The sequence below is a fragment of the Ranitomeya variabilis genome, chromosome 3, assembly GCF_051348905.1.
Source record: "Ranitomeya variabilis isolate aRanVar5 chromosome 3, aRanVar5.hap1, whole genome shotgun sequence".
Classification (NCBI taxonomy): Eukaryota; Metazoa; Chordata; class Amphibia; order Anura; family Dendrobatidae; genus Ranitomeya; species Ranitomeya variabilis.
In genome coordinates this window covers 388450771-388477682 of record NC_135234.1, presented here as the reverse complement: position 1 = coordinate 388477682, position 26912 = coordinate 388450771, and the positions used below count along the sequence as shown (strand labels likewise).

At 42.0% G+C, this 26912-nt stretch overlaps 1 protein-coding gene across 2 annotated transcripts in view; it reads left to right on the top strand.

Moving 5' to 3' along the window:
- The window catches only part of CSMD2 (CUB and Sushi multiple domains 2), a 1405803-nt gene that overhangs the window by 1214898 nt on the left and 163993 nt on the right, over positions 1–26912 (top strand). For both annotated transcript variants that reach the window (XM_077296071.1, XM_077296070.1), the window contains 4 exons: positions 12698–12793; positions 14783–14986; positions 15131–15255; positions 19366–19462. In XM_077296071.1, the coding sequence (XP_077152186.1) occupies positions 12698–12793; positions 14783–14986; positions 15131–15255; positions 19366–19462 (522 nt within the window). The remainder of the gene's footprint in view (positions 1–12697; positions 12794–14782; positions 14987–15130; positions 15256–19365; positions 19463–26912) is intronic.

Sequence of the window (26912 nt, the reverse complement as noted above, 5' to 3'; positions counted from 1 at the left end):
GGGCAGGCAGCTTGGTGGTGAGTGGAGGAGTATTTAAAGTAGGGACCGCAGACAGGCTATCAAAGGCCTAACATAACAAACAATAGGCTCATGGCAGTTTTACAGCGGTTACATGGATACACGGGCAGGCAGCTTGGTGGTGGTGAGTGGAGGAGTATTTAAAGTAGGGACCGCAGACAGGCTATCAAAGGCCTAAAATAACAAACAATAGGCTTATGGCAGTTTTACAGCGGTTACATGGATACACGGGCAGGCAGCTTGGTGGTCAGTGGAGGAGTATTTAAAGTAGGGACCGCAGACAGGCTATCAAAGGCCTAAAATAACAAACAATAGGCTTATGGCAGTTTTACAGCGGTTACATGGATACACGGGCAGGCAGCTTGGTGGTGAGTGGAGGAGTATTTAAAGTAGGGACCGCAGACAGGCTATCAAAGGCCTAAAATAACAAACAATAGGCTTATGGCAGTTTTACAGCGGTTACATGGATACACGGGCAGGCAGCTTGGTGGTCAGTGGAGGAGTATTTAAAGTAGGGACCGCAGACAGGCTATCAAAGGCCTAACATAACAAACAATAGGCTCATGGCAGTTTTACAGCGGTTACATGGATACACGGGCAGGCAGCTTGGTGGTGGTGAGTGGAGGAGTATTTAAAGTAGGGACCGCAGACAGGCTATCAAAGGCCTAAAATAACAAACAATAGGCTCATGGCAGTTTTACAGCGGTTACATGGATACACGGGCAGGCAGCTTGGTGGTCAGTGGAGGAGTATTTAAAGTAGGGACCGCAGACAGGCTTCAAAGGCCTAACATAAGAAAATGGGCTGGCTGTAGGCACTTTATAATTGGTTCCAGGGGTACACGGGCAGCAGTGGTCTGGTCAGTGGAGGACTAGTGGAAGGAGGGACCGCAGACAGGCTTCAAAGGCCTAAAATAACAAACAATAGGCTCATGGCAGTTTTACAGCGGTTACATGGATACACGGGCAGGCAGCTTGGTGGTCAGTGGAGGAGTATTTAAAGTAGGGACCGCAGACAGGCTTCAAAGGCCTAACATAAGAAAATGGGCTGGCTGTAGGCACTTTATAATTGGTTCCAGGGGTACACGGGCAGCAGTGGTCTGGTCAGTGGAGGAGTATTTAAAGTAGGGACCGCAGACAGGCTATCAAAGGCCTAAAATAACAAACAATAGGCTTATGGCAGTTTTACAGCGGTTACATGGATACACGGGCAGGCAGCTTGGTGGTGGTGAGTGGAGGAGTATTTAAAGTAGGGACCGCAGACAGGCTATCAAAGGCCTAAAATAACAAACAATAGGCTTATGGCAGTTTTACAGCGGTTACATGGATACACGGGCAGGCAGCTTGGTGGTCAGTGGAGGAGTATTTAAAGTAGGGACCGCAGACAGGCTATCAAAGGCCTAAAATAACAAACAATAGGCTCATGGCAGCTTTACAGCGTTACATGGATACACAGGCAGCTTGGTGGTGAGTGGAGGAGTAGTGCAAGGAGTGTCTGTCCCAGTACTCCCAAAATATAAATAGATGTTAATGTCTCGCAAAACAACCACAACAAAAAAAAAGGTGGCATACTTAGGTACAGGGGTGGGCTCATCTACTGAGTTTCTGACATAGTAATTTGGCAGTAACTATTTAATGGTGCCAATATAGGACACAGACACAGACTACTTTAAGTTGCATCATAGATGTCTACAAATTTGTATTGTCAGTGCCAGACATTGAATGATGTCAGCGAATAGACTAAAGATTGGTGGAGCTGTGCGACATAATTTTGGACGTGGTAGAGCACATTTTGAGCTGGGGTAGGGGGGAACTCTCTTGAGGCCGGCGGGACCGCCCCAGGGCCCCTCATGTTACAACGGTGTGTCTGACGTTGGGTGCGCACCACCACCGCCAGAGACACTACATTGTACTATGAGGGACCCAGTAGCAATGCCGTCAACCAAAAGCGAGCACACCCACCTCTTCAGACAAACAGCAGTCTCACGGGTGCTTGCGCCAAGTCGCGATACCACGGCCCCGTGTGGGGAGTTTTGCCATTTAGGGAGGTGTAAACATGTCGTATGCTGTACAATCAGCTGCAGCAAATTAGACATTAGAAAAGTAATTCACAGGCAAGAGCTTTTCATAGGAAAGCTAGGTGTCGGCCGGGCAAGGTGGGGCAAAAGATTTCGAAATCCAGTTGTGGTTCATTTTAATGAATGTTAGATCGTCAACATTTTGGGTAGCCAGACGAGTCCTTTTTTCGGTTAATATTGAACCTGCAGCACTGAATACTCTTTCTGATAGGACACTTGCTGCCGGGCAAGCAAGCTCCTGCAATGCATATTCTGCCAATTCTGGCCAGGTGTCTAATTTGGAGGCCCAGTAATCAAATGGGAATGACGGTTGAGGGAGAACATCGATAAGGGATGAAAAATAGTTAGTAACCATACTGGACAAATGTTGTCTCCTGTCACTTTCAATTGATGCAGCAGTACCTGTCCTGTCTGCGGTCATAGCAAAATCACTCCACAACCTGGTCAGAAAACCCCTCTGTCCAACGCCACTTCTGATGTGTGCACCCCTAACACTCCTAGTCTGCTGCCCCCTGGAGCTCGTGTGAGAACGATCACGTGCGCTGTGTGCTGGGAATGCCTGAAGCAAACGGTCAACAAGAGTTGATTGTTTGGTTGCTAATATTAGTTCCAAGTTCTCATGTGGCATAATATTTTGCAATTTGCCTTTATAGCGTGGATCAAGGAGGCAGGCCAACCAGTAATCGTCATCGTTCATCATTTTCGTAATGCGTGTGTCCCTTTTTAGGATACGTAAGGCATAATCCGCCATGTGGGCCAAAGTTCCAGTTGTCAAATCTCCGGTTGTGATTGGTTGAGGGGCAGTTGCAGGCAAATCTACGTCACTTGTGTCCCTCAAAAAACCAGAACCCGGCCGTGACACGCAACCAATTTCCTGTGCCCCCGGGAAAGGTTCGGCATTAAAAATATACTCATCCCCATCATCCTCCTCGTCCTCCACCTCCTCTTCGCCCGCTACCTCGTCCTGTACACTGCCCTGACCAGACAATGGCTGACTGTCATCAAGGCTTTCCTCTTCCTCTGGTGCAGACGCCTGCTCCTTTATGTGCGTCAAACTTTGCATCAGCAGACGCATTAGGGGGATGCTCATGCTTATTACGGCGTTGTCTGCACTAACCAGCCGTGTGCATTCCTCAAAACACTGAAGGACTTGACACATGTCTTGTATCTTAGACCACTGCACACCTGACAACTCCATGTCTGCCATCCTACTGCCTGCCCGTGTATCCTCCCACAAATAAATAACAGCACGCCTCTGTTCGCACAGTCTCTGAAGCATGTGCAGTGTTGAGTTCCACCTTGTTGCAACGTCTATGATTAGGCGATGCTGGGGAAGGTTCAAAGACCGCTGATAGGTCTGCATACGGCTGGCGTGTACAGGCGAACGTCGGATATGTGAGCAAAGTGCACGCACTTTGAGGAGCAGGTCGGAGAACCCAGGATAAGTTTTCAATAAGCACTGCACCACCAGGTTTAAGGTGTGAGCCAGGCAAGGAATGTGTTTCAGTTGGGAAAGGGAGATGGCAGCCATGAAATTCCTTCCGTTATCACTCACTACCTTGCCTGCCTCAAGATCTAATGTGCCCAGCCACGACTGTGTTTCTTGTTGCAAGAACTCGGACAGAACTTCCGCGGTGTGTCTGTTGTCGCCCAAGCACTTCATAGCCAATACAGCCTGCTGACGCTTGGCAGTAGCTGGCCCATAATGGGACAACTGGTGTGCAACAGTGTCATCTGCCGATGGAGTGGTTGGCAGACTGCGTTCTGTGGAAGAGCTGTAGCTTCTGCAGGAGGACGAGGAGGAGGAGGAGGAGGGGGTGCGAACGCCTACAGCCAACTGTTTCCTAGACCGTGGGCTAGGCACAACTGTCCCTAAATTGATGTCGCCTGTGGACCCTGCATCCACCACATTCACCCAGTGTGCCGTGATGGACACATAACGTCCCTGGCCATGCCTACTGGTCCATGCATCTGTAGTCAGGTGCACCTTTGTACTCACAGATTGCCTGAGTGCATGGACGATGCGCTGTTTAACATGCTGGTGCAGGGCTGGGATGGCTTTTCTGGAAAAAAAGTGTCGACTGGGTAGCTCGTATCGTGGTTCAGCGTACTCCATCAGGGCTTTGAAAGCTTCGCTTTCAACTAACCGGTAGGGCATCATCTCTAACGAGATTAGTCTAGCTATGTGGGCGTTAAAACCCTGTGTACGCGGATGCGAGGATAAGTACTTCCTTTTTCTAACCAGAGTCTCATGTAGGGTGAGCTGGACTGGAGAGCTGGAGATCGTGGAACTTTCGGGTGTGCCGGTGTACATGGCAGACTGAGAGACGGTTGGAGACGGTATTGTTTCCGCCGGTGCCCTAGATGCAATATTTCCTCCTACAAAACTGGTGATTCCCTGACCCTGACTGCTTTTGGCTGGCAAAGAAACCTGCACAGATACTGCCGGTGGTGCGGAAAATGGTGGCCTTACAGTGACGGAAGGGATGTTGCGTTGCTGACTAGCTTCATTGGCCGAGGGTGCTACAACCTTGAGGGACGTTTGGTAGTTAGTCCAGGCTTGAAAATGCATGGTGGTTAAGTGTCTATGCATGCAACTAGTATTTAGACTTTTCAGATTCTGACCTCTGCTTAAGCTAGTTGAACATTTTTGACAGATGACTTTGCGCTGATCAGTTGGATGTTGTTTAAAAAAATGCCAGACTGCACTCTTCCTAGACTCGGATCCCTTTTCAGGGATTGCAGACTGAGCTTTAACCGGATGGCAACGCTGTGCTCCAACAGGTTTTGGCTTTGACACGCGTTTTGGGCCAGATACGGGCCCGGCAGATGGAACCTGTTGCGATGTTGATGCCTGCTGCGGCCCCTCCTCCACCTCCGCTTCTGAACTACTGCCGCCTGCACCCTGTTCCCCCAATGGCTGCCAATCGGGGTCAATAACTGGGTCATCTATTACCTCCTCTTCGAGCTCGTGTGCAACTTCGTCTGTGTCACTGTGTCGGTCGGTGGTATAGCGTTCGTGGCGGGGCAACATAGTCTCATCAGGGTCTGATTGTGGATCTGTACCTTGAGAGGGCAATGTGGTGGTCTGAGTCAAAGGAGCAGCATAGTACTCTGGCTGTGGCTGTGCATCAGTGCACTCCATGTCAGAATCTACTTGTAATGGGCATGGCCTGTTAAATGTTTCACTTTCTAAGCCAGGGACGGTATGTGTAAAGAGCTCCATGGAGTGACCCGTTGTGTTGCCTGCTGCATCCTTCTCTCTTGTTGTAGTTTTTGCTGAGGAGGACAAGGAAGCGACTTGTCCCTGACCGTGAACATCCACAAGCGACGCGCTGCTTTTACATTTACCAGTTTCGGAAGAGGAGGCAAAAGAGCTAGAGGCTGAGTCTGCAATGTAAGCCAAAACTTGCTGTTGCTGCTCCGCCTTTAAAAGCGGTTTTCCTACTCCCAGAAAAGAGAGCGTTCGAGGCCTTGTGTAGCCTGACGACGAAACTGGCTCCACAGCTCCAGACTTAGGTGGAATATTTTTATCCCCACGACCACCTGATGCTCCACTACCACTACCATCATTACCAGCTGACAATGAACGCCCACGACGACCTCTTGCACCAGACTTCCTCATTGTTTTAAAATCTTAACCAAAGTAACTTTATTTGTTGCTGTCAAACAACTTACACGGTGAGCTATAACTTCAGTATGATTTCAATATCCCTTAACAGGTTGGTGAGACCACAAGGAAAATCAGGCACAATGTTACACACTCTGTTTTCTGTGGCACAAAATCACAGAGATGACACACACGCAGGACTGTCACTCAAGCACTAATGTCAATATTAATCTCCCACCTAATTTATGTATTTTTTTTTTTCAGGGAGACTTTAGAAACCAAATAATAAGAAAATAAATAAATAAATAAATAGGCTTTCTATAGCCCACTGAATGAGAGATAGCACACACAGCAGTGGCACACAAGCCCTGACTGAGGCCAATATTTTTCTCCCACTGATTGATGTAGTGTTTTTGTGTTGAGGTAGATTTTAGAACACAAATCAAGGAAAAAAAAAAAAAAAGCTTTCTATGGCCCACTGAATGAGAGAGGTGGCACACCCAGGAGTCAAGACTGGCACACAAGCTGAAAGGGCAATATTACTCTCCCACTGTTTTTTGTATTTTTTTTTTTTTTTTTCAGGGAGACTTTAGAAACCAAATAATATTAAAAAAACCAAAAAAAAAATAGCCTTTCTATGGCCCACTGAATGAGAGAGAGAGGTGGCACACCCAGGAGTCAAGACTGGCACACAAGCTGAAAGGGCAATATTACTCTCCCACTGTTTTTTTATGTATTTTTTGTTTTTTAAGGGAGACTTTAGAAACCCAATAATATTTAAAAAAAAAAATAAATAGGCTTTCTATGGCCCACTGAATGAGAGGGAGCGAGGTGGCACACCCAGGAGTCAAGACTGGCACACAAGCTGAAAGGGCAATATTACTCTCCCACTGTTTTTTTAGGTTTTTTTTTTTTTTTTCAGGGAGACTTTAGAAACCAAATAATATTAAAAAAAATAAATAAATAAATAGGCTTTCTATAGCCCACTGAATGAGAGATAGCACACACAGCAGTGGCACACAAGCCCTGACTGAGGCCAATATTTTTCTCCCACTGATTGATGTAGTGTTTTTGTGTTGAGGTAGAATTTAGAACACAAATCACGGGAAAAATAAATAGGCTTTCTATGGCCCACTGAATGAAAGGGAGAGAGGTGGCACACCCAGGAGTCAAGACTGGCACACAAGCTGAAAGGGCAATATTACTCTCCCACTGTTTTTTTATGTATTTTTTGTTTTTTAAGGGAGACTTTAGAAACCCAATAATATTTAAAAAAAAAAAAAATAGGCTTTCTATGGCCCACTGAATGAAAGGGAGAGAGGTGGCACACCCAGGAGTCAAGACTGGCACACAAGCTGAAAGGGCAATATTACTCTCCCACTGTTTTTTGTATGTTTTTTTTTTTTTTTCAGGGAGACTTTAGAAACCAAATAATATTAAAAAAACCAAAAAAAAAATAGCCTTTCTATGGCCCACTGAATGAGAGAGAGAGGTGGCACACCCAGGAGTCAAGACTGGCACACAAGCTGAAAGGGCAATATTACTCTCCCACTGTTTTTTTATGTATTTTTTGTTTTTTAAGGGAGACTTTAGAAACCCAATAATATTTAAAAAAATAAATAAATAGGCTTTCTATGGCCCACTGAATGAGAGGGAGAGAGGTGGCACACCCAGGAGTCAAGACTGGCACACAAGCTGAAAGGGCAATATTACTCTCCCACTGTTTTTTTATGTATTTTTTGTTTTTTAAGGGAGACTTTAGAAACCCAATAATATTTAAAAAAATAAATAAATAGGCTTTCTATGGCCCACTGAATGAAAGGGAGAGAGGTGGCACACCCAGGAGTCAAGACTGGCACACAAGCTGAAAGGGCAATATTACTCTCCCACTGTTTTTTGTATGTTTTTTTTTTTTTTTCAGGGAGACTTTAGAAACCAAATAATATTAAAAAAACCAAAAAAAAAATAGCCTTTCTATGGCCCACTGAATGAGAGAGAGAGGTGGCACACCCAGGAGTCAAGACTGGCACACAAGCTGAAAGGGCAATATTACTCTCCCACTGTTTTTTTATGTATTTTTTGTTTTTTAAGGGAGACTTTAGAAACCCAGTAATATTTAAAAAAAAAAATAAATAGGCTTTCTATGGCCCACTGAATGAGAGGGAGAGAGGTGGCACACCCAGGAGTCAAGACTGGCACACAAGCTGAAAGGGCAATATTACTCTCCCACTGTTTTTTTAGGTTTTTTTTTTTTTTTTCAGGGAGACTTTAGAAACCAAATAATATTAAAAAAAAAAAAAAAAAAATAGGCTTGCTATAGCCCACTGAATGAGAGATAGCACACACAGCAGTGGCACACAAGCCCTGACTGAGGCCAATATTTTTCTCCCACTGATTGATGTAGTGTTTTTGTGTTGAGGTAGAATTTAGAACACAAATCACGGAAAAAATAAATAGGCTTTCTATGGCCCACTGAATGAAAGGGAGAGAGGTGGCACACCCAGGAGTCAAGACTGGCACACAAGCTGAAAGGGCAATATTACTCTCCCACTGTTTTTTTATGTATTTTTTGTTTTTTAAGGGAGACTTTAGAAACCCAATAATATTTAAAAAAAAAAATAAATAGGCTTTCTATGGCCCACTGAATGAAAGGGAGAGAGGTGGCACACCCAGGAGTCAAGACTGGCACACAAGCTGAAAGGGCAATATTACTCTCCCACTGTTTTTTGTATGTTTTTTTTTTTTTTTCAGGGAGACTTTAGAAACCAAATAATATTAAAAAAACCAAAAAAAAAATAGCCTTTCTATGGCCCACTGAATGAGAGAGAGAGGTGGCACACCCAGGAGTCAAGACTGGCACACAAGCTGAAAGGGCAATATTACTCTCCCACTGTTTTTTTAGGTTTTTTTTTTTTTTTCAGGGAGACTTTAGAAACCAAATAATATTAAAAAAAAAAAAAAAAAATAGGCTTGCTATAGCCCACTGAATGAGAGATAGCACACACAGCAGTGGCACACAAGCCCTGACTGAGGCCAATATTTTTCTCCCACTGATTGATGTAGTGTTTTTGTGTTGAGGTAGAATTTAGAACACAAATCACGGAAAAAATAAATAGGCTTTCTATGGCCCACTGAATGAAAGGGAGAGAGGTGGCACACCCAGGAGTCAAGACTGGCACACAAGCTGAAAGGGCAATATTACTCTCCCACTGTTTTTTTATGTATTTTTTGTTTTTTAAGGGAGACTTTAGAAACCCAATAATATTTAAAAAAAAAAATAAATAGGCTTTCTATGGCCCACTGAATGAGAGGGAGAGAGGTGGCACACCCAGGAGTCAAGACTGGCACACAAGCTGAAAGGGCAATATTACTCTCCCACTGTTTTTTTAGGTTTTTTTTTTTTTTTCAGGGAGACTTTAGAAACCAAATAATATTAAAAAAAAAAAAAAAAAAAATAGGCTTGCTATAGCCCACTGAATGAGAGATAGCACACACAGCAGTGGCACACAAGCCCTGACTGAGGCCAATATTTTTCTCCCACTGATTGATGTAGTGTTTTTGTGTTGAGGTAGAATTTAGAACACAAATCACGGAAAAAATAAATAGGCTTTCTATGGCCCACTGAATGAAAGGGAGAGAGGTGGCACACCCAGGAGTCAAGACTGGCACACAAGCTGAAAGGTCAATATTACTCTCCCACTGTTTTTTTATGTATTTTTTGTTTTTTAAGGGAGACTTTAGAAACCCAATAATATTTAAAAAAATAAATAAATAGGCTTTCTATGGCCCACTGAATGAGAGGGAGAGAGGTGGCACACCCAGGAGTCAAGACTGGCACACAAGCTGAAAGGGCAATATTACTCTCCCACTGTTTTTTTAGGTTTTTTTTTTTTTTTTCAGGGAGACTTTAGAAACCAAATAATATTAAAAAAAAAAATAAAAAAATAGGCTTGCTATAGCCCACTGAATGAGAGATAGCACACACAGCAGTGGCACACAAGCCCTGACTGAGGCCAATATTTTTCTCCCACTGATTGATGTAGTGTTTTTGTGTTGAGGTAGATTTTAGAACACAAATCACGTAAAAAATAAATAGGCTTTCTATGGCCCACTCAGTGAGAGATGGCACACACAGGGATGGCACTGTAGCAGAAATGCCAATCTTAATCTCCCACAAAAAAAAAACAAAAAAAAAAAAAAACTGTCCTACAATTACTATCTCCCTGCAGTAATGTAAGCCAGGTATGGCAGGCAGCAATAGGAGTGGACTGATGCACAAATTAAATAAAAAGTGTGGACAAACAAAAAAGATAGCTGTGCAGAAAGGAAGGAACAAGAGGATATGTGCTTTGAAAAAAGCAGTTGGTTTCCACAGTGGCGTACACACAGCAATACAGCTATCACGGAGCCTTCTAGGGCAGCCCAATGAGCTACAGCGCTGAGGGGAAAAAAAAAAAAAATAGCTTCCACAGTCCCTGCACACCGAAGGTGGTGTTGGACAGTGGAAATCGCTGCAGCACAAGCGGTTTGGTGGTTAGTGGACCCTGCCTAACGCTCTCCCTGCTTCTGACGAAGCGGCAGCAACCTGTCCCTAAGCTCAGATCAGCAGCAGTAAGATGGCGGTCGGCGGGAACGCCCCTTTATAGCCCCTGTGACGCCGCAGACAGCAAGCCAATCACTGCAATGCCCTTCTCTAAGATGGTGGGGACCAGGATCTATGTCATCACGCTGCCCACACTCTGCGTTCACCTTCATTGGCTGAGAAATGGCGCTTTTCGCGTCATTGAAACGCGACTTTGGCGCGAAAGTCGCGTACCGCATGGCCGACAAGCACAGGGGTCGGATCGGGTTTCATGAGACGCCGACTTAGCCAAAAGTCGGCGACTTTTGAAAATGATCGACCCGTTTCGCTCAACCCTACACAGCACATTATGAACTAGATGCATCACGCCTAAGTGCACCCATATTGGCAAAAAGACCTAAAACTCGTGTGAAGTCATCAAAAGTTGCTAAATCTTAGCACAACTCCACGTTGTGGAAACATTTAGTGATTTTTTTTAACCCCTTCACGACATGCGCTGTACTAGTACAGCGCATGTCACTTCTTCCCCTTTGATGTGGGCTCCGACGCTGAGCCCACATCAAAGTCGCGACTTGTCAGCTGTTTTGTACAGTTGACATGTGCGCGCAATAGTGGCAGATGGAATCGCGATCCACCTGCCGCTATTAACTAGTTAAATGCCGCTGTCAAATGCTGACAGTGGCATTTAACTACCTCTTCCGGCTGCGTGGCCAGAAATGCTCGCATCGCCGACCCCGGTACATCATCGGGGGTCAGCGATGTGTCGGCATGACAACCTGAGGTCTGCTTGAGACCACTATGGTTGTTGATGCTGGCTTGCTGTGAGCGCCACCCTGTGGTCAGCACTCATAGCAAGCCTGTAATTCAGCTACATAGCAGCGATCTGATCATCACCTCTATGTAGCAGAGCCGATCAGGCTATGCCTGCTTCTAGCCTCCCATGGAGGCAAAAGTTTAAAAAATGTTTTAAAAAATATGAAAAAAATGAAAAAATATAAAAGTTTAAATCACCCCCCTTTTGCCCCATTCAAAATAAAACAATAAAAAAATCAAACTTACACATATTTGATATCGCCACGTTCAGAATCGCTCGATCTATCAAAAAAAGGATTAACCTGATCGCTAAATGGCGTAGCGAGAAAAAAACTCAAAATGCCAGAATTACGTTTTTTTGGTCGCCGCGACATTGCATTAAAATGCAATAACGAGCGATCAAAAGAACGTATCTGCACAAAAATGATATAATTAAAAACGGCAGCTCGGCATGCAAAAAATAAGCCCTCACCCAACCCGAGATCCTGAAAAATGGAGACGCTACGGGTATCAAAAAATGGCGCAATTTTTTTTTTCTTTTAGCAAAGTTTGGAATTTTTTTCACCACTTAGATAAAAAATAACCTAGACATGTTTGGTGTCTATGAACTCGTAATGACCTGAAGAATTAAAATGGCAGGTCAGTTTCAGCATTTAGTGAACCTAGCAAAAAAAGCCAAACAAAAAACAAGTGTGGGATTGCAGTTTTTTTGCAATTTCACCTCACTTGGAATTTTTTTCCTGTTTTCTAGTACAAGACATGGTAAAACCAATGGTGTCGTTCAAAAGTACAACTCGTCCCGCAAAAAGTAAGCCCCTCACATGGCCATATTGACGGAAAAATAAAAAAGTTATAGCTCTGGGAAGGAGGGGAGCGAAAAACGAAAATGCTAAAATGAAAAAGGGCTGCGTCTTGAAGGGGTTAAGACAATTTTCTACAAGATTCTGGTTCAATTGCTTTAATAAATTGAGGCCACAGTGGTAAGTTAGACATGATGTTTCTGTTGACAAGCTTATAAAAACAGTAGAAATAGAAATAAAGTTTTGTGCTACACTCCAGACTGTAACCGTGATGAGTCATTTAAAGCTTGGGCAACTTTTTACTTAGATTATATACAAATATATGCTGTAAAATGGTGAACATACCCTTTGTGTCTTATCAGCATTGGGAGCAATAAGATGATTTGTAGGGAGTTGTTTTAACAAATGTGTAGAAACAAGCATAATTTGGCGCTCTCGGATCGGGAATATGCTTAGGACGATAAAAGATCTGGTAACATAAAATACAGATATTTGCTACTGGGAATGAAGAGAACATACATTTTTAGCTGAAATATAGAAGCGTGTGTTCCACAGCTGTTTTCTCACTATCTCGGCTCATCTGCGCTATCACATTATTTCACATCAGCGGCCGTACACACGTATGTTTGGTTATCTATCTAGGTCCTCCTCCAGCCGGAGTAATGTCTTCCCATGCCCAGACTGCAGACCGGCGGTTTGTGCAGTTGCATCTCATACATTGTGATCAGATCAGCAGCAGGTTTATCTACCATAGGCAGGTCTCACCGCTCTGTAACACGTGCGCTCTGCCATTACAGGTGAATCTCTGCCTCTTGCAACTTCCAATCAGATTTTAATTAAGTTCAGCGCCAAGGGACAGGCAACAGCCAGAGGATTTCATTTTGTGTACCAAGGTAGGTGGATAAATGGCGTGTCATGTACTGTGGTCATCCAAGCAGTGCATGAAACCTACAGGGACCGTCATACAGATATTAAAAATGTCACATGGTTAGATTGAGAAAGTGAAAAGGGACATAGTGAAAGAAGTGGATTTGGCAGGTGCACAGCTCGGGAGGGTAGGCAGCTGTGACTCCGCAAATACATCATACAACAATGTATTTTATGTGTCTTTGCAACTGGAATTTGGGATATATATCGCAGCCAATGAGAGTAATGTGCCATACAATATGTAGTAATGTATCTTGTTCTGAGCACAAATGAAAGATCTCTCTTTTGCCAAGACTTATCATCTTCATATCAGGGATTTTTTTTTTTACACAATGCAAGGCTCCCATCTGTTACCCAGGCATATTGAGCACGAAGTAATGGAGTGCATTTACCACTGAAATATAATATCAGTAAAAGTCTAAGCCTCGAGTCTCACAAATACACGTCATAAATCTCGACAATAACAATTCTATTCTATTATTCTATCATTTTTCATGTTCTTTATATTAAAGCAATGTTCCCATTGCTATGTAGGAAACTCATTGAACTGAATACATTCATAACTGATATTGTCTGGGGTTTAAAAAAAGAAAACTCCTTTTTTCAAATGTCCTATAAGGACATTAAGAGTTAATACAGGGGTCTTGGGATTTCAATCAGTTGATTAGAGCAGGGAGTGATTAAAAGAGAATCTCTGTAAAGGCTCATTCAGATGACAATGATTTTCTCAGTTTTATCAGCGTTTTTGGATCAGATTTTCATAAGCGTTTGGTCGGTCTCATAATGAAGGATTCTCAAGCCTCTTCTACCAAGCAGCCGTGAAAGAATGGAGAGCACCCGCATGGCATTTGAGTGCTGTCCAATTTTTTCATGGACTCCTAGACATTCATTGGAAAGTTTGAACCGATATGAAAATTGGACATGTTGACGTGATTTTGTGCGGACCACTTGCTCCTTGAAAATGCACTGGTATGTGAACAACTCCATTGACTTTAAGGGTACCTGCCCACGATCAGGAAATAGCAGCAATTTGGAAGCAGTGTATTTTTGCTGCGTTCAATTAAGCTGGTAAATCCACCCGTGTTCGTTGAAAAATGATGATGTACCGCATCCAATACATTCTATTGTGGAAATTTCGCTAGTCTCCACAACAGAAGTTGACATACTACGACTTGTAAATGCGCACCGCAGGTGAGTTTATGCAGTGTTAAGTAAAAGCACAGTGGGCATGGGTTTCTATAAATGCCATCCAGTGTGTCTGTATCATAAAAAGCAGCGTTTTGGATGCAGCGCAGGTGAGCTGCGCCCAAAATGCTGCTATTCCTGATCATGGGCACATACCCAAAATACAGATCAGAGACGTGCAAGAAAAACTGATATCTGAATGAGCCCTTATTGAACAAACTAGCACAAACATCCATTACATATATAATCCAGTAATATCAATATGCACAATGTGATGGTTAATATTCGCGGTGGTGGCTTGACATGAAAAATTATATTGATGACCTATCTCAGGGGATATTAAAGACAACTCTTTTAATGTAAAAATTGACAGTATCCCTGATGTCCACAGTAATCCTCGGGAGAACACAGCTCCTAGCGTTAAAGGAGTTGCCCACTTTCAGAACATTTACAGAGAAAACCCCCTCCTGAGCTCACTGATTAGCTGCCACACTGTCATTGTGATATTCTCATTAAAATCCCAGGAAACCCTTTTAATAACATAAACATTGTGTCTACTACTTGCCCATTAGAAAAATTCAACATCCTTATGTCTTCCATAACATGCCAATTGGAGAATATACAGTGCCCTTTTGCTTCCAGAACATTAGCTTATTTCACCCTTACTTACAAATATACTTCCCATTATGTACTCCTATCAGTCTACCTTCATCTCCTTTTCTCATCCTATCTCTTTTGGACCGGTCACCATTTCTTTGCTTTTTTTTAAGCTGTTCCTCGCACTAGTGCCACTCAGTGCAGCTCAATACCGGAACCCAAGTATGGACGCCGTATTGGTAATGACTTCTCAGTTGGAGCTGTTGTCCGTTTTGAGTGCATTCCTGGTTATGCGTTGTTGGGCTCCAAAAATATTGAATGTCAAGCAGTGATTGGAGCCCTGGCACAGTGGAACACTACAGTGCCCTCCTGTGTTGGTAAGTGCCCTGTACGCAATGGTCTCATGGTTTGTTGTAGATTAATTCATTTATTTGTTATGCATAAAACTATATATTCATTATACATTGCAATACAATATGGCACCAGGTCTGACGTATGGTCTGTCCTCTGTGATTTATTAGTGCCTTGTGGAGGAAACCTGACTGAACGCAAAGGAACCATCTTGTCTCCAGGTTTCCCTGAGCCGTACTTAAACAGTTTAAATTGCGTATGGAAGATCATGGTACCTGAGGGAGCAGGCATTCAGGTGGGAATTCTATACGGAATTTATATGTCTGGTTCCTATTTTAGTAAGCAACTGTTTCATACTGCTGACATTAAAGAGCAATAGGTTTGTATTTGGTAAAAAATCTCATGCAGATCCAATGTTATTGGATCACCCCCAGTAGGGCAGTGGTGTACTCGGTACTGGGTCCTTCGGTTCACAGGGGGATGTCACGGTGGCTGACTCGGTCTGTGGCCCTGGGACGTCCGTGTAAAAGGAAAAGGTCTTTAAAGGGGAAGTGTTCGTGACGCCACCTGTGGTATTCGGTCAGGGTGACCGACGCTGCTGTAAGGGGTCCTCTGGGGTGATGTTATTGCAGCTAGATGGTATACCTTCCCACAGGTGAAGTGTATCCTCAGGGCTTCTCAGAGATATAGATGGTGGATGGTGAAAGGCGCAGTAAAGAACGAGAACACAAGGTTGCATTCTCTTTACCTTTTTACTGAAGGACCAGACCAGAGCACCAGATCACAGGGTAGGCAGAGTCCGGCCGGTTTGGAGGCAAATCCAGAGTCCCCTTATCCAGGTGAAAATCAGTAGCCTTCCTCTAGCGCCTTGGTGTTGTAGTACCTTATTGCTGAGCCTCTCATAAGGTCCTCACAGATGTTGTAGATGTTCTAGATGTTATGTCTCTCTCTCTGTCCCCCTGATGGATAGGACAAACCCGTATGACCGGTGGCTCGAGGCGTCCAAACTGCAAATCTTGGGATCTTCATTGACACTCAATGACACTATTTTGTCAATATTTTAAAACTCCTGCAAAAAAATGAATTTAAATTTTGTTTTTCTTGTATTTTTCAACTCCTGTTAAAGAACTTTGTAAGAAAAACTCCAGAAAAATACTATATACAGAGTGCTGCATTTTGACAAAATTATACTGACCTAATAAACACCATAAAATGCCACAATACAAAACACATGGTATTTAGTGTTTTCTGCATTTCACCATAGACTTTAAATTAAAAACACTGTCTGAATCTTTCAGATGATAACGGATGTAAAATAAGAGCTGTGTGTTGCTGGTTATACATTATCACTAGGTAAGATGCTCATAATAAGTAGTGGAAAGGACTAAACTTTCCATCTATTACTTAGGATATTAAATTATGTTCACATGCAGCGTTTTTGTTCCTGTCTTTTTTTCCTTGGAGTAAAAATACTGATTTCAAAATATATATTTTGAGGCATTTTTGTGGCATTTTTAGTTGTTTTTTTTGGTGTGTGATTTCTTTGTGATTTTTCTACACTATATAGGTTTTATTGTCGAAAAATGCAAAACCAATCTCATTGCTTTCTATGGGTCAAAAAATGTTGACAAAGCAGTTGTTGCATTAAAAAATTTGCAAAAAAATCCTGCAAAAACACTTCATGTGAAAATACCTTAATAACTCTTTTTCTGAGTAGTCAAGATTTGTTTTATTGACTTTTAGTGTATGTCATCTTTTGCTAGCCATCCATTCACAAATTATTCCCTCATATTACTGCTGAATTTCAGAATGAAGGAATCTTTGCCAATATCGTTAGCGTTGGACACCACCACTTAACAAAAATTTAGGAAAATGGTTCAGTTTCTTCTTTGTTCTGAGATATGCATGGTTCATTCTAAATCTACTTTGAAGGAAACATTAGGAACATTCTTCCTTCCAATTCATGTGTCTTAGGGCTCTTGGCTAACAGAATCTTTCTGCTTTGTGTGCTGTTGCAAAGTGGAAATGTTGCCATTGCTACAATTTTTAGTATTTTTTTGTGTTATGTATATTGTGGTTTTAAATGTATCATTAGACTCTTCCCATCATTTGTGAATCTTTGAACTTATAAAACCATCTTTTATCTCAGTATGGTGGCCTGGACATTCATTAAACAGATATCACTTACCCATGAAGCAATGCTGTGCAATATTTATGGCGTGTTTCCTAATTGAGGCTCAGTTTAATAGCTTTTCCAAGTCATTCCCCAGGGGACATTCAGAACGTCACAGAGTCAGAATGTCACCAAGTTCAGTGTTTTGTGGTGTAGCACATTCATTCTTGTTAGGGGTAAAGTGTCCCTTTGTGAAATGCACTGGGACATTGGGGCAGAACTTAGACCTGCTGCTCATACTAGTTGGTTATGGATTTTGTCGCCTCTGCACACATCAACCATCATGCGTTAATGTTGAGTTAATAAAAGGGATATCTCAGTGTATGTGTCCCATGAGAGATCTGGAGCTGTTTGTTATGCGTTTGCTTTTTTTTCCAATAATGAAAGCAAGTTTCTCTGCATGACATTTTGTTTTTGAGTTTTTGGGAGCTTTGTATCCAAGCGGAGAAAACATGTTCTGACACCTTTTTTCATCTTTGTATTTCATCTCAGACCCTGTTAGGCAGACCTCCTGCTGATGTTTGTCAGTATTATTTAGAAGAACTGCAGGCATATCTTCTCTCTTCATTCCACGATATCTACAGTACATTTACTTTTAGATAGACTGTCCCTTCATGATGTAAGCACACCCCAAGCATTTTATTAATTTACCTAAATATGTTAAGATACGTGTCAGCAAACAAGTCCGCCATGTATATTTTTTTTGGGAACTTTCATATGTTGAGATGTAAAGGTCTAGTAATTAGAGATGATGAAATCTTTAAAAAATCAAGTTTGTCAGCTTTGTAGAATTCTCTGCAAAAATTCAATTCACATTGAATCAATCCTCAACAAATAACAGGTACTAACAAGGTGTTAATAGCACTGAAAACATGAGTCTAAGACCTCAAAGGATGGTTCTTGCCCCTGGTCTAGTTTGCTGACTCGGAAGTCAATGGGGTGAGGGATCAGGGTATCTGCCAGCGAAAGGTCACAGTCCAGGTACAACTAAACCTGGATGCTCAGGCTGGGAGTCTCTGGCTAAGTTCATCAAGTTGGAGAAGTGGCTGATAAAACATCAGGTCCATCATGCCCTGTATACTATAATCACTGCAGCTGCTGCCAGCATGGCTACTTGCTGTAGCCCTAGCACTGGCAAAGGCTGGGCATCGGGGACTATGCTAGCAAAGGGGATGAGCAATCAGAATGCATCTATTCAGTGAAATCTTTAGATATGTCAATCCAAGAGAAAGATCAAGAAATGACACCTCTGGTTATTTCTGTTCTAACTTTATGTTAATCAATAAATATAACTGAGGCTGAGGGTTTTCACAGCTGCACTGGTCATAAAACATCATAGGTAGGCTCTATGCTGTAACCTGGATGTCAAAATTGCTTACCAAGTTTGGGTTAGTGTGCCATTTAACAATTATGACCCTTAAAAGGGTTACTACTGACAGATTATGTAAAAATTATGTTTTCCTTCTTGAATTATAAAGTGGCATAAAGAAACCATGGTATGATACACAGCAATTAAAGTGAAATCATGGTTAATCTCCATGCATGATCATAAGTGATAACTGCTATAGTAAAGAAACCTTAAAGGACCTACTGATTAAATCAGGTTTTTGCTGTGCATGTATTGCAATTTTGTTTTTCACATGATGATCTTTAATTGAGAAAAATAACAATCTTACAATCTTTAGCCTGGTTATTGAGGCTTTTTTTATTTGTACTTCCTGTCCATTCAGGAAGTAAGCTTCGTATTAACACAGGCCTGCTTACAATGACAGATAACACCTCTATACATACAGGATCCACGATTCACAAAAAGTGAAGCCACCGTAGTCCCTGCTTCTCCTCTCTTCACATTGACCTCTCATTAGATGTTTCAATGAAAAATGGATGGTCAAACTCTGTTCACAGTGGCTTTTTACATGTGTTGTTTCCTGAAACAACAGGAAGTTAGACTCTAAAAAGTCTTCAATGCCCAGTGTGAAAATTGCTGTTTTTAAATTTTGAATACACATTGTTATATAGGGCAAAACTTGCCAAAAAATGCATTTAATACAAAAAAAAATTTTTTTACCAATAGGTAATTTTTTTCTGAAAGATTCTCTTTAAGGGACACATTTGAACTTCTGTTTAAGATCAAGTTATTTTTGTATTTGCACACAAATACAGTAGAGCACACAAAAAATCATAGAATAAAATTATGTTTACTTTACAGAAAATATTTTCTTTTTTATTTAGATCCAAGTTATAAGCTTCGGTACAGAACAAAACTGGGACTCGCTGGAAGTCTTTGATGGAGGAGATAACACAGCCACCATGCTGGGGAGTTTTTCAGGTACTTTACCAACAGTTAATATAATTAATAATACTTGATATTTTATTTCTGCTTCTTTACTTCAATCTATTGCCCTATCAGGTTATATGTGTTACCATGAATTGCTATACTATTTAATAAGATCTTTATCCTGATTTCACAATATAAGCTATATACATTATTAAATAAGTACCGTATGTAGTTCTCTGACGGAACTGATCAATCATTATCAAAATTGTCAATCCCGAGGTAAAATATGTATTCAGTGAAGTCTTTCCCATTACTGAGTTCAAAGATGGCAGTTACTACTGATACAATTCTATATAGGTAGGAGGAGAGATGAGCTCTGCTTCTATCTCCTCCATCCTCCATAGAATCTTACAATAGTAACTCCCGTCTCCTATCTCAGAATTGGGAAAGTCTGTCTTCACTGAATACAGATTTTACCTCAGATTTGACAGTTTTGATAATGACTGATAAATTCTGGCAGACAAAGAAGCAGATTTTTCTGATAAGATATATTACAAAGTTTCTTATTTTCACGTGTACTATTGATTTATTAACTATGAATTAAAACAACGGTAACACTAAAAGCTCATTATGGGAACACAGCCTAGAGCTGCGTTGCCACAATTAACTTTTGGTAAGTTTTTATGTTGCAGATTTTCTGCACCATTTTTGCACCCATTAAGTAAAATAGATTACTTGCAGTTTTTTTTTTAAAGCACGCAGAGTAACATACTCATCAAAACCACATCATGGGCACGTATCCAAGGGTGCTGGTTCCTCAGTGTCACTTTTTTATAGGAATGAAAAATAATGATATATATAAAATTATTATATATATATATATATTATATAATATTATATAATAATATTAATAATGCCTCCAATGAGCAAGGATGCAGCACGTGTCAGCTGTATAGCATATCAGACACCCTGCAGCTAGCACTGACCGTAGTTGTTTAACCTTCTACATGCTGCTATTAATAGTTACAGTGGCAACTATATGGTTAATAGAGTGGTACTACCTTTTTAATCTTGTTGACATACCAGAGACGAGATCGATGGAAACAATTTATAGTGGTCAGAATGTTTTTGTAAAAATTCTTTTAGTTTGCACAAGTAGCAAAATGCAAAAAAAAACTATATATCTGATGTTGCTGTAATTGCACTGACCCAAAGAATGTATCTCTCTTATCAATTATACAGCATGGTGACCAGCATAAAAAAATTAAATAAATAAGAAATAAAACCAAAAACAATTGTTTAACTGCTGAATATTTGTTCATTCTGCCTCCCAAAAATCATTAAAAGATTCGGTTCACATTTATCCTGTGCTCTACACATGATCACTTACATCTGGGTTTCAGACAAAATCCACCAAAAATATGACTTAGACTAAAGTTAAGGTGCTCAGAATATGGTGAAGCAATTATTTTTAGTTTGCAAAAGTAGCTGATTTCACAAGGAGGTTCCATCTGAATCCCAATATGGGCAATTTAGACAGACATCCCTACATAAGTACTCTGTATAGAGGACAGCATAAATGTGAACCTAGTCTTAAAAAGTGATAAAAAAAACTTTATGTATCCCGAAATTCTTTGAATAAAAATGTCAAGCTATATTGTGAAATGCAAGTGCCCACTCAGGTCCATCATATGTCAATGGAAAAATAGGGAAAAATAAGGGTATTCAAGGTTACTGGTAGTACAAAGGCTGTGTTAAAAAATACATGGCTTAGGAACACTGTATAATATACACAGTGCTCCTGAGCCATGTCATTGTCACGGGTGCATCAGAGGCGGCAGACAGTCACACTGCATATATATGCAGAAGGTCTTAGCTGTTGGCTTTGTAGACTCCTTTCTAGTTCTTCTGACTTTAGGACCCAGTGGCAACTTCCCCCGGCTCTAGTTGACACTCCTGAACCGGGATGTTTATAACCCCCTGCTTGCTGCTGGGAGTTGTGGTTGATATTTCTTTTTCTAGTTCCCTGTTGTGGCTTGGGGCTATTGCAGTCGGCTATCTACCTCCTTGGTGTTGCTAGAGAATGTCTGTGTTTCTCTCTGTGTCTACTCAAGTTAAGCGTTCCCCCTTGTTTGTGTATTTCATCTGTCTTTAGTGATAGTGGGGATTGACTAGCATTATCCTGTCTTTCCTGATGCATGGCTTGTCACCAGTGTCAGGCAGTGATTAGGTATCCTGCTCGGCGATAGGTGTGGAACCTATATAGAGACGATAGGGCAGACAGGGTGACATTGGATCTGTCTACGGGTCTCCACTCCCCCTTCCCTAGTGTTTGGTTCCCTTTCCCTTATCCCTTTGTGTTGCACTAGTCTCCCTTCACTGTGCTTGACAGTCTTTATGATAACAGTAACCTATATACAGGGGAGGAAATAAGTATTGAACATGTCACCAATTTTCTGAGTAAATATATTTCTAAAGCTGCTATTGACATGAAATTCTCACCTGATGTCAGTTGTTATGACCCCAATGGCGAGGGTCTCAGAGGAATAAGCAAGTCTGCGAAATACAAAAATCCAGCTCATTGGGCAGTGGTAACTGGGTTGACCATATATCTACTCCTAACGCCAACACTAGAAGTAGCCGGGGAACATGCCTACGTTGGTCGCTAGATGTCTCGCGCCAGCCGGAGGACTAACTACCCCTAGAAGAGGAAAACAAAGACCTCTCTTGCCTCCAGAGAAAGGACCCCAAAAGTAGGATACAAGCCCCCCACAAATAATAACGGTGAGGTAAGAGGAAATGACAAACATAGAAATGAACTAGGTTTAGCAAAGAGAGGCCCACTTACTAATAGCAGAAAGTAGTAAGATAACTTATATGGTCAACAAAAACCCTATCAAACATCCACGCTGGAAATTCAAGAACCCCCGAACCGTCTAACGGCCCGGGGGGAGAACACCAGCTCCCTAGAGCTTCCAGCAAGGTTAGGATACAGATTATGTACAAGCTGGACAAAAATGCAAACAAAAAACAAATAGCAAAAAGCAAGAAAGCAGACTTAGCTTAATCTAGCAGGAACCAGGATCAGTAGACAAGAGCACGACAGACTAGCTCTGATAACAACGTTGCCAGGCATTGAACTGAAGGTCCAGGGAGCTTATATAGCAACGCCCCTGAACTAACGGCCCAGGTGAGAATACAAGGGATGACTGACATATCCAGAGTCAAATCACTAGTAACCACTAGAGGGAGCCAAAAAGCCAATTCACAACAGTCAGTACCGTAACAACCCACCCAATCCACACAGACAAAGAAATCAAAATGTAGCAATCCATAAATTAAGTTACGTGTAATAATGACAACGACACAGGGAAAAAGTATTGAACACATGATGAAAGAGAGGTGCAAATAGCCATGGAAAGTCATGGCACCAGCTGAATTGTATCAGTAATTAGAAAGCAATCCTGCCACTTAGTGAAAATTATATCAGCAAGTTCATCTTATGGTTTATGAAAAGATGGCTAATTACCAAGGTGACACACAAGAAACATCTCATGATGGGTAAAACTGGTAAGCTGTCTCAAGACCTTTGCAACCTTATTATTGCAAAACATATAAATGGCATTCACATATCATGGGAGAGAAGACAAAGGCACAGCTGTATGACCTCGGGTGAATGAAGCTGCACACACCTGGGATTACGGGTGCCACTTCCAAAGAAAAAGAATCTGTGTTTCCATTAAAAAGAAAGCGGATAGGCACATACCGTCCCGTGTAACAAAATCCTTTATTGTGGCATCATCATACCAACAGCAGGCAGATAAAACGATGGAGCAAATACAGACGACGATCGTTTCGCGCTTACATTGCTCTTCAACAGGTCATATGTAGGGCATAGCTCACAAAATATTTATAAGCAACCATTACCCTTGTCCCTCCCACTAAACATCAGGTGAAAGTATCTCATTAATTACGAACAAGTGAAAAGCAAATAAATGCTATACAAAATACTGTTAAAAACAAATATAAAAAAATCACAAAAATACAGACATGTTGAGTTTGTCATTGAGACCTTGAGCACAAGTCCGAATAATCCATCTAGCTTCCTTTCTTAATAATAATTTATTAAGATCACCTCCTTGTGCAGGCATTTTAACAGTTTCAATTCCTGCAAACCGCAATACTTCAGAATTGCCTGCATGTTCTTTCCTTATATGTTCAATTAGTCTAGGGATCCCCTATATCCGAGGTGATGGAATTACAGACAAAATAGGACCCTGCCCTTCCGGGCTTACCTTCTACAGGATTATGGGGAAGGAGAAAGTAGGTTGAGGGTTGCAGTAGCTCCGATGGTGTTGAGGTGGCCGTGTGGTCATTACAGGTTGTAAGCCTCTTTGAAGAGGTGGGTTTTCAGGTTTCTTTTGAAGGATCCAAATGTGGTGGATAACCAGACATGTTGGGGCACAGAATTCCACAGAGGATGGGGGATATTTGGGAGAAGTCTTGGAGGCGATTGGGTGAGGAGCGAATAAGCGTGGAGGAGAGAAGGAGGCCTTGGGAGGACTGGAGATCGCTTTAGGAAAGATATTGAGAGATTAGTTTGGAAATATACAGAGGAGAAAGGTTATGGATGGTTTGTAGGTCAGTGTTAGTAGTTTAAACTGGATACGCTGGGAAATTGGGAGCCAGTGAAGGGATTTGCAAAGAGGGGAAGCAGGAGTGTAGCGAGGAGAGAGATTAAATTGTCGGGCAGCAGAGTTAAGGATGGACTGGAGGGGTGCGAGAGTGTTAGAAGGTAGGCCACAGAGGAGGATGTTGCAGTAGTCGAGACGGGAGATTATTAAGGCATGCACAAGCATTTTGGTAGAGTGAGGGTTGAGGAAAGGACGGATTCTGGAAATATTTTTGAGCTGGAGGCGACAGGAGGTGGCGAGAGCTTGGATGTGCGGCTTGAAGGACAGGGCAGAATCCAGGGTTACTCCGAGGCAGCGGATTTTGGGGACAGAGGAAAGTGTGATTTCTTTTATTTTGATAGACAGATCAGGTAGAGAAGATATGCGAGATGGAGGAAAGATAATTAGTTCAGATTTGTCCACATTGAGCTTGAGGAAGCGAGAGGAGAAGAAGGAGGATATATCTGATAGGCACTCTGGGATTCTGGAGAGCAGAGAGGTGACATCTGGGCCAGAGAGGTAGATCTGTGTCATTGGCATATAGATGGTACTGGAAGCCATAGGACCTTATGAGTTGTCCCAGGCCGAGTGTATAGATTGAGAAGAGTAAGGGCCCAAGGACAGAGCCTTGAGGGACACCAACAGAGAAGGGGCGAGATGAAGAGGTAGTATGGGAGTAGGAAACGCTAAATGTGCGGTTGGTAAGGTATGAGGAGATCCAAGATAGGGCAAGGTCTTTGAACCCAAAGGAAGAGAGGATCTGTAGTAGGAGGCAGTGGTCAACTGTGTCGAAGGCAGAGGACAGGTCTAGAAGGAGGAGTATAGAGAATTGTCTGTTAGCTTTGGCTGTAAGTAAGTCGTTAGTAATTTTGGTCAGGGCAGTCTCAGTCGAATGGTGGGGACAGAAGCCAGATTGTAGGTTGTCGAAGAGAGAGTTAGATGCAAAGTGAGAGGAAAGTTCAGCATAGACGTGCTGCTCAAGGAGTTTGGATGCAAATGGGAGCAAAGATATGGGGCGATAGCTGGACATAGCGCTTGGGTAAAGTGATGGCTTTTTGAGAATATGTGTGATTGTGGTATGTTTGAAAGCAGTGGGGAAGGTACCAGAAGTTAGTGATAGGTTGAAGAGATGGGTTGGAGATGGGATTAGTGTGGTGGTGAGGTTGGGAAGGAGGTGGAATGGGATGGGGTCAAGTGCTTAAGTTGTGAGGTGTGATTTGGAGAGAAGATGAGCAACTCCCCTTCAGTGATTTTGGAGAGGGAAGTTATGGGGTTTGGGCATTGGTCTGGTATACAAAGGGGTTGTGGTGGTTTGACGACAAAGATTTGCTTTGTTTGGTCGATCTTATTTTTGAAGTGCGTGGCAAAGTCCTCGGCAACGATTAGGGAACTCGGAGGGGGCAGTGGTGGGCGGAGGAGGGAGTTAAAAGTGTTGAACAACTGTTTGGGGTTGTGGGACAAGGAAGAAACAAGGGTTGTGAAGTAGGCCTGTTTAGCAGAGGTGAGAGCTGATTTGAATGCGAGTGTTGCTTGTTTGAGTGCAGTGAAATCATCTTGCGAATGGGTTTTCTTCCAACGCCGTTCTGCAATTCTGGATACTTGTCGAAGCTTTTTCGTGATGTTATTGTGCCAGGGTTGTCTATTAGTTCGTCGCTCTCTGCTATGCATGACAGGGGTGACCATGTCAATAGCTGATGCAAGAGTGGCATTGTAGAAAGCAGTGGCAGTATATGTCGTGGAGTGAGGATATGGATGCTAGTGGTAGGATAGAGTCAGAGGGTGTGTGGGTGTATAGGTGTGCAAGGTTCCTGCGTGGGTGCGCATGCTATTGGACATGAGTGACAGGTGAGGAGGACAGGGATGAGAAAGTGAGGGACGAATAGTCTTTCCAATATAATGAAAACCGCATAGGCAAAAAAACAACGTATACAACGTAATTTATGCAGCATGTTATAAAATCTTGGACTTTGTGAAATACCTCCCATCTGTAAATATTTGGTAGTGAGATGGAAGGAGCAAAAAGAACAGTTTCCTCATTTATGATTGCCTACAGGCATATTTTTTTGCATCCAATTAGATTCAATTTTAACACGATTCTGAACTAGAATATATTTTATATTTTTTGTCCTCCGGCATGTAACAAGAGGACTCCTGGACACTATAGCCGCAATTTCTTTTTCTCCCTCTAGCAAATGCCAATTCCTGTTAATCACAGATCTAATTTGACTGTCCACAGGACCAACAGTATTTTGTATTGCATTTATTTGCTTTTCACTTGTTCATAATTAATTAGATACTTTCACCTGATGTTTAGTGGGAGGGACAAGGGTAATGGTTGCTTATAAATATTTTGTGAGCTCTGCCCTACATCTCACCTATTGAAGTGCAATGTAAGCGCTAAACAATCGTTGTCTGTATTTGCTCCATCATTTTATCTGCCTACTGTTGGTATGATGATGCCACAATAAAGGATTTTGCTGCACGGGACGGTATGTGCCTACCCGCTTTCTTTTTAATGGAAATATAAATGGCATTGATTATAGAAGAATTTCTAAACTGAAACGTGCCAGTGAGCACAATAATCCGGAAGTGGAAAAAACATTATTTCACCATAAACCATGCACGATCAGGTGCTTCCTGCAAGACTTCAGACAGAGCAGTGAAAAGAATAATTAGAACAGTTGTCTTGTTTGTATTGGAACAACACAAAAATACAGAGAAAAGAAAACAAATTGGACATAATTTCACACAAGACCCCAAAAATGTGCCGGACAAAATTGTTGGCACCTTTTCAAAATTGTTATAGAATTATAGAATGATAGAGTTGG